General features: G+C 46.0%; 1 protein-coding gene across 1 annotated transcript; it reads right to left on the bottom strand.

Moving 5' to 3' along the window:
* Positions 1-652: 652 nt before the first annotated feature.
* On the bottom strand, positions 653-1,348 carry LOC121280082 (putative nuclease HARBI1). Its single transcript, XM_041191708.1, has one exon. It carries the CDS (start codon positions 1,346-1,348, stop codon positions 653-655), a length of 696 nt encoding a protein of 231 aa, XP_041047642.1.
* Positions 1,349-8,566: the final 7,218 nt, after the last annotated feature.

An 8,566-nucleotide genomic window follows, 5' to 3' on the forward strand; every position in this document is an offset into this window, starting at 1 on the left:
CCTCAATAGTCTGCTTGGAGGAGTGATCTTGAGGGGCCAGATGGTGTTCTCATGCTGCTCCTCCCCCTGGATCTATCTACTGGTTCTACCTGAAAGAGATCTCTGCAAGGTCTGCCTCACTTTGGGAGCAGGTGTGAGGATGACAAGAGTGCATCTCTGTTGAGATTAGGTTTGATATTTCTTCCCAAGTTGCCATGCACACAGACTTTGTGAGAGCATGGGTAAATTCTCAGTTCTACATGCAGCTGCCTGAACTCACAAGAGAATGGAGTGCTATGCAGGTTCTAATGCATGCATTTAGTGCCAAGTCTCTGTATATTAGCACACTTTGGTGCATGTAAAGGAAATAACCATCAGCAGGGCAAATGTTATGCTGTGCAATTTAATTCAGCTGTCATAAATTAAGGTACATTAAGCTAAGTATAATGTCTGTAACCAAAAAGGAGCTCCCAGGCAGCAGAGGACAGAAAACCAAAAACCAAAGGAAATGTCTCAGCAGCTCACTCTGTCTGGAATCTGTTAGCTATCAGATTGCCATAAGCGTCCCTGTCTGACATCTCAGTCCTCCATTCTCCCTCAGCCAAGGGCAGCCCCCTTTTTGTAGAGCAAGGTTGTACATGGAGCAGCAGAAAATGATGATCCGGGACACTCTCTACAGTGAGTATTGGAGGACTGTGCCTGAGTGATCCAAACACCTGAACATCATCCTTAGGAGGCTTATCATCTGTTCAATCATGGGTCTGGTGGAGGCATGTGCAGCATTGTAGCTCTCGTCAGCAGCACACTGCAGATGGTGAACTGGCGTCATCAGCCAGGTCTTCTGGGGGTGTCCCTTGCCCCCAAGCAGCCAGCTCTGCAATCTTCCAAAGACATGTGGCACCTGGGAGTTGGTCAGAATGTAGGCATTGTGAGAGCTCCCTGGGAACCAAGCACAAACATGCAGGATTTGCCTTCTGTAATCACAAATTAGCTGCATCCTCCAAGAGTGGAACATGAATGTGACTGGCTGTTGCCAGGAAGCTCTCAAGGCCACGTGTGCAGTCACTTGCACTTCCAGGAAGCCTGAGATTGCTGCAAAACCCAACTCTCTTGCAGCTTGGCTTTCAGGATCTAGTCGGAATTGGATAAATTGCTGTGCTCTCCTGAACAGGACATCTGTCAGCTCCTGGGTGCACTTATGTGTCGTTAACTGGGAGATGCTGCACAGATCCTCAGTGGAGCCATGGAAAGAACCACTGACAAAGAAGTTTAAGTTGGCAGTGACCTTTAATGTCACCGACATGGGATTGCTTCCAAGTCCTTGTGGCCACAGGTCATCATGGAGAAGCTGGCAGATGTGAGTAACCATATTCTGGGATATTCTAAGCTACCTCCAAGCTATCGCTCATCTGTAGACAGCTGCACTGCCTGCACTATACCTAGGTTCGGGCCGATGCTCACTATTGCATTGCTCCTGGTCTTGAACTTCTTGAGGTCATTGCTCCTCATGGCCCTGGGCCAGCCTACGACAGTCCCTCCCCCTCTTCACCTGGATGGGAGCCAGTAGAAAGGTGGGGTTTCCTGGCGCCTGCATCATCTAGGCCTCAGTGGATCTGTGAATGAATTGAAGTAATCAATCTAGTGAGCATATTCTTTACATTTTTGCCTCCCAATCAGCACAACCAAGTCAGTGCTATGCCCTGTATCTGAATTTCATTTAGACATGGCATCCCCAGCCCTCCCCTTCCAGGTGATGGACATTATGGAGGACCACAGATGAGTATTCCTCACGTTCATACATGGCTGCACATGGAGGTGTTGTTCTTTGACTAGGGTGATGACAGCCATGTGTAAGAAGCCTCCCTCTGACACTATTCCGCCAGCCTCCGCTACCCTCGAAACTCTACAGGAAGACCATTGCCTTGGGAGCAAAGAAAGACTAACTGCATGAGCCCTTGTCAGCCATGACCATTCACCCAGGAGAGGGTTTGGAGTCAGGAGGTTGAAAGCATCCACCAGCCGTACCCCTTGAAGGCATCCACCTCCCTCCCTCCCTCCCCTTATCCCTGCCTCTGATAGCAGCAGATGGCAAATTGTGCAGAATGAACGGCAGCTCCACACCTTGCTGGAATCTTGATGTTATGAGACCCAAGAGGTGGGAACAAGCCATAGAAAGGAAAACACATCTGAGCATGGTTGTCTTCCAGTTGCCTCATGATTATTAGGGTGTCCCGTTAGTCAGCCAATTGTGCTCACCTTGAACTCCACCCACCCAGAAAGATCCCCCTCTCACTTCAAGGTATTACTGTTTCACAGTGACTGGATTGCAATGATAAGAATCACACGATGGTGCAAATAACATTTGAGACTCACTCCATAGCATTCGACCATCCACCTGTCACCCACAAACCTACCTCCATCACCCTTCACCACCCAATATTACCATTCCTCTCCCCTCTGCCTCCCTTGAACCTCCTCCCCTCCATCCCTTTTGCACCTTTTACCATCAACTTCCATATGCCTTCTCTCCCCTCTGAGCCAACACCCGTTACCGTCCCCATGCCCACCCCGACCCTGACCCTGACCCCTCTGGTTATGGGAACCATCTGTTTTGTCCATTTCCATAACCCCTTCCAAGAAATCTTCAGCCTGAACCTGGCACCCTACTGCATCCCACTCCTCCCTCTCACTGTGACTCCCCTGCCCAGTATCCTCAAATCAACCCTCAGACCACACCATCGACAGCACTGACCCTGCCCTCTAGGACCATGTCTCTACCACCATCCATGCCTGGAAATCCAAACAAAGGACTCTCAGACCCAACAATCAAGGCTCTTTCCTCCATCCCACATTGCTGCGCCCTTGCATTCCCTTGATGCTCCCTTCCTCCTCTGGACAGTCTGCCTTCCTTCTCTGGACAGCCTCCCACCCTACCCTCCTTAGCCTGCCTCCCCTGCCAAGCTTCTGCTTCCCCCTACACCACCCTTCCACCCTTTTGCTGCCTCCCATGTCCAGCTTCCACCCCACCCTTAGCCTGCCTCCTGTGTCTAGCCATTGTGCAGCTTGTCCAACCGGCTCCCAATATGAGTCAAGAGGCTAAGATTTGTGAGTGGTCCCCAAGAAGGCCGAGGTAGCGCCAACTCATCTCAAAGCTGTAGAAGTAGTCAAGCTTGCCAGGTGCGCACCACTTATATACAGTGCTGAATTTGAACGTTCCAATTCTTGAGTGGCGGGGAGCTTAATTCAGAGGGGAAACATAATCCAGTGAGGTGGCCTTTTAATGACCATGCGTGACATGCAAAAGGACTTCCCAGGATTGCTCATCGGGAAGCTCAATTGCCCTTTAACCTGATTTTCAAATCCCCAGGAACTTAATTCCTATAGTTCATTCCGCATTCAGGAAACTTATTTTTGTCCTGCCGCCAAATTAAGATCCCCCAGCTGCCAAGCTTTCCCCTGCTGGTGGGACAGGAAGATTCCACCCTTCATGGGTTATGGAGCCTCCGGCCCTAATGTTCCCCCGGCCTGTTGCGGGGAAGCTGCCTCCATGAAGCTGGTGGCCTCCCTATGAGATGGGGATGCGCCCTACAACCAGCAAAATGCTTAGTTACCCCTCATAGGGGCCATAATTATGCAAATTGGGTGCCCGCCTCCTTGAAGCAACAGCCGATCCACCTTGCAGCCCCCACTGCTAGGAAATCTCCCTGGCAGCAGGGCTACGTCAAGGTATTACCCCGACTTGGCTTTCCAGCTGCTTTACCAGCCTCTCACCTCCAATCCCACCTCCTGGATCCCAGGAAAAGGCAGCCCAATGTGTGAAACATGGGAACGCACTGTCAGGTATAGGCTGTGATCATTCTGCCTGCCCCAATTGGGGAAACCCAGAAGCGAGATGCTAATCCTGTGACTGAATTAAAGAACCATGGCTAAATCTACTCCGTGAGCTTTTGGGTTTGTGACATGCTGCTGGCTTCTCTTGTTGCGAGCGGGTCCAAAAGTCCAATTTCTGCCTGTAGTCCCTGTCTTACGGTAAGAAATGTGGCAGCCAATTTGTGCACAGCAAGCTCCCAAAAACTACATCTTATATTTGTGCCACATCTTTTCGCATCCCGCACTAGTCATGTTGTATAACCACTCAGCATAATGCTGGCACTATTGTACTAAATCAGCGGCAATTTTGCATTTTGAAACTATGTCCACAGAAACTGGGTTGAGACTGTCCAATCTCATTTGTCATCTAGCTAGCTGAGTGAAGACTCTCATTCCATCAGCCTGGACTGGGATTGAAGCCAGGTTCCAGAGATAAAAGGTCACTATCTCATCCAGAGAACCGCCCAGTCACCCATTACATCAAGATCTGTCAAGTTGAAAATTACATTCTGAAAAGGAATTATTGCTTTCAGCCACACCACCAAGAGGTAGCAAATAAAAACTGGTTTCTTCTCTCTGGAATTCTCTCCCTAAACTCCCCTCTCTATTTGCTTCCCTCCCCCCCTTAAAAACTCGTCTTAAAATCCATCTCTCAGATAAAGTTTAGGATTCACCTTGTGTAACACTTCCAATATTCCCGTAGAATGTTCTACGGGAAAGGCAAAAGAACCAGAAGCAACACGAGGAAATAACTTTTCACACAGTAAGTTGTGGTCTGGAATGTTCTGCCTGAACAAATAGTGGAAACATATTCAGTCATAACTTTCAAAAGAGAATTGAATAAATATTTGAAGGGAAAAACAATCAGCAGTACGGGAAGAGAAAAATACAGGGTCCAGGACTAATTGGATAGCTTTAAAGAGCCAGAACAGGCATGGCAGGTCAAGTGGCCTCCTAATCTGCCATTTCATTTTCTGATTCTAGGTAAGGTGTTATATAATAGATGTTGTGCAAGGATACGGGAAAGGGAACTTGAGACAGGGTTTACATGCTCTCACCACAACACCCCACCTCCACCCCATGGTCTCTACCCGATAGTGTGGAAACCTTTTAACCTGGTACTGTCCTATTTGAGGCGTTCATTGGATAGATGCTACCATCATGAGTACAACTTGTTCTGTGCTCAGAGCTCACAGAAGGCTCATCATACACACAATAACTATTGAGTGATGGACTATCACTTAATATAATTTATTTTTTCATAGGTTGTGGGAGTTGCTGGCAAGGACAGCGTTTGTCACCCATTCCTAATCACCCTTGAACCAACTGGCTTACAAGCCCATTTCAAGAAGTAGTTAAGAACCAACTCCATCACTGTGGGTCTGGAGTCATGCGTAGACCTATTTCCTTTACTAAAAGGCCTTAGTAAACCAGATGGCTTTTTTACAGAGCAATCAATGATTGTTTCATGGGACTTGCTTCCAATCCCAGATTTTTATTAATTGAATGCAAATTCCACCAGCTACCACAGTGGGATTTGAACCTGTGCCCCCAGGGAATGAGCCTAGGCCTCATGAACTGCAATCTCAGTGACACTACCACTATGCTGCTGTCACAGAGAATAGGGCTGGTGAGGTAAATATTAGGTCGAGTTCATATCAGATTAGGACATTATACTTTAGCGTTGAATAAATGGTTGCAGGCAGCAAAATGGCTTAAGACAGCCATTTTATCCAGAAGCCTTTCTACACACATACAGGCAGCTTTGAATTTAATGAAAGACAGAGATGAACATTACTTCATGTTAGTACGATTCATTGGAATTCTAGAGAAGTCTCCTTTTTTGGAAAGAAGTGTCGATAAGGCCTGTCCTTTCACAATTTAAATTCCTTTATTCATTACTAAAGGAGGTTTAAAAAAGATGGCAGTTCTGTTTGGGGTTTTGCGTCATTACCAATTAAGAAACTATTTTTAAAATCTCATTCAGCTTACTATGAAAGACTCATAGGCTTCTAACAGTCAGAATTGATTATTATCAGACACCTTGCTCAAAAGGCAGATGCTATGAGAACGCAACCTTTAACTGGTCTAAAATAACAAAGTTAAAAAAAAAAGACAACTCTAAGAATCACTATTTTTATGTTAGAGTTTAAAATCACTTTATGGAAATGTGGAAGCAAGTGAAACTAATTAGGATTGGTATTAGAGTTGCAAACACACATTAACCAGATAAATGATACACGTTCACATAATAAAGCCATCCTCAATAACTAAATAATAGTGAATTATAAGGGATAATCAAAAGGGAGGAGTTTAAACAAAGAGGCAGCACCCATAGATGATAGAGATGATGCAATTCAGTTTAATGGGGTATAAGAGATACAGGCTCTTCTCCAGAAAATCTGAAGTACTGAAGAAGGGTTTAAGGGAAAATCATAAACTGATGATTCTCCAGCATCTGAGAGTTGGACCCTTCAAGCGAACAGTTTTTGTGCCCTATTATTCTGACAGCTCAAACTACTCAGAGATTTAAGGTAATACTTTGCTTTAAATATTTGATGGATATCCTAAGGGATTTTTGCCTGTAGCATTATTTATAAAGTCTCTTTTACTGGATTTTATATTATAACTAAGACTATGTTTTCCATCTTCCTATAATATATAATTTTGCAATGTATTTATCCATTTTAAAGTTAAATGATTCTTTAATAAACTTGTAAATAAGTTAGTAAAATATAATATCTCACACAGTTTTCTGTATGCAGTTTAAGAACCCCATCTCTTGTATTCTCCTAAAGTCAATAGATACAATTTTTGAAGAGAGACCTCTGGATCCTTATAATATCCTGGTAATTATAACCTAGCTGATAATTATTAAAAAGGCCAATGGAAGAAGGTAATATCACTTGATAGTCATCTTGCTTGGGGAAAAGGTGATTCACTTGCGCAGATCTAAAACAAGTGCCTATGGGAGACGCTATTTTGAATTCAAGTGAGGATTATTATTAAGTGACTGCTCCTGATCTGGGGTAGTGCCCAAAAAGGGCTTAGGGTTATAATTCACTTCACCACCATCTCCCCAAGATGTCAATGATACTCATTCAGATCAAAGACCAAAAACCATCTACTAAAATAAACCTGATACAACTCAGCACTAACAATTACAATTTTCATTCATATAAATACTTAAGAAATATGAACAGGAATAGGCCATACAGCCCCTGTTCATAAGACCATGGGCTGATCTCCACCTCAATGCTCTTTTCCATCTTGATAGTGCCTTTAGCATCTTCAAGCAAGTAAAAAATCTCAAGGCATTTGGAAGAGTGCAGAAATCCTGGAGGAGATTACAGAAATTGTGAAGGGGGGGGGGTGGGGGTTGGGGGGTTGGTGGGGGGGGTGGTGGAAGGAGTGGGGTGTGTGGGCAGGGGGTCAACAAGGCCATGGAGAGATTTGAAAACAAGGGGGAGAATTTTAAAATCGAAAACCATGGGCTGGATTTTCTTGCAAGGCGAAAAGTTCCATAACCGGGACCAAAAACGAGGCATTTTACCAGCGGCGGCCAATTAACAGGCTGCTGTCAGAATGGCCTTCCAATTGAAGATGAAGGCCCACCTCCCAGGGCTGTCTGGGATGGCCAGGGGCCCTGCAGTCTCGGCCATTACAGGTGAGCACTGCCGAGACTGCAGGATGAAGGAAAGGGCACCTCAATGTTTAGGCATTTATTTTAAAAAGCCAGGGCCATGGCAAACATGTCCCAGTGATTGGCGTAGGTGAGGGGTTGGGGGATGGAGGGAGTTGGGGAGGAGGGGGTGGAGTGGGGGAGGTGGGGGCCTATTTTCAAGCAATCGACCTGCAACCTTGGGGGTGGACATTGCAGGGTGCCCCTCTGTGGATCATGGAGCAGCGAAAGTTCGGGAGATAAAGCAAATCATGAATGGTGGTGGGCAATTAAACAACTCCCTGGAGGAGAAGTGTCCACAAAAATCCCCATCCTCAATGATGGAGGAGCCCAGCACATCAGTGCAAAAGATAAGGCTGAAGCCAGAAATGCCGAGTAGACCTCCAGAGGTCCCTAGCAGCACAGATGCCACTCTTCAGCTAATTCGAATCACTCTATGTGATGCCAAGCAATGGCTGAAGGCACAGGAGGTTGCAAAGGCTAAGGGCCCTGACAATAATCTGCCAATAGAACTGAAGACTTATGCTCCAGAACTCTCTGTGCCCCTAGCCAAGCTGTTCCAGTACATCTACAACACTAGCATCTACCTGGCAATGTGGAAAATTGCCCAGGTATGTCCTGTACACAAAACTCAGGACAAATCCAACCCAGCCAATTACCGCCCTATCAGTCCACTCTCGATCATCAGTAAAGTAATGGAAAGGATCATCAACAATGCTATCAAGCGGCACTTGCTTAGCAATAACCTGCTCACAGATGCCCAGTTTGGGTTCCTCCAGAGCCACTCAGCTCCTGACCTTATTACAGCCTTGATTCAAATATAGACAAAAGAGCTGGACTTCCGAGGTGAGGTGAGCATTACTGCTCCCTTAACATCACAGCCATATTTGACCGAGTGTGGCATCAAGGAGCCCTAGCAAAACTGGACTCGTTGGGAATAAAGGGGAAAAATCTCCTCTAGTTGGAGTCATAACTAGCACAAAGGAAGACAGTTGTGGTTGTCGGAGGTCAGTCATCTCAGCTCCAGGGCATCGC

Source organism: Carcharodon carcharias, chromosome 7 (assembly GCF_017639515.1).
Source record: "Carcharodon carcharias isolate sCarCar2 chromosome 7, sCarCar2.pri, whole genome shotgun sequence".
NCBI classification, from domain to species: domain Eukaryota; kingdom Metazoa; phylum Chordata; class Chondrichthyes; order Lamniformes; family Lamnidae; genus Carcharodon; species Carcharodon carcharias.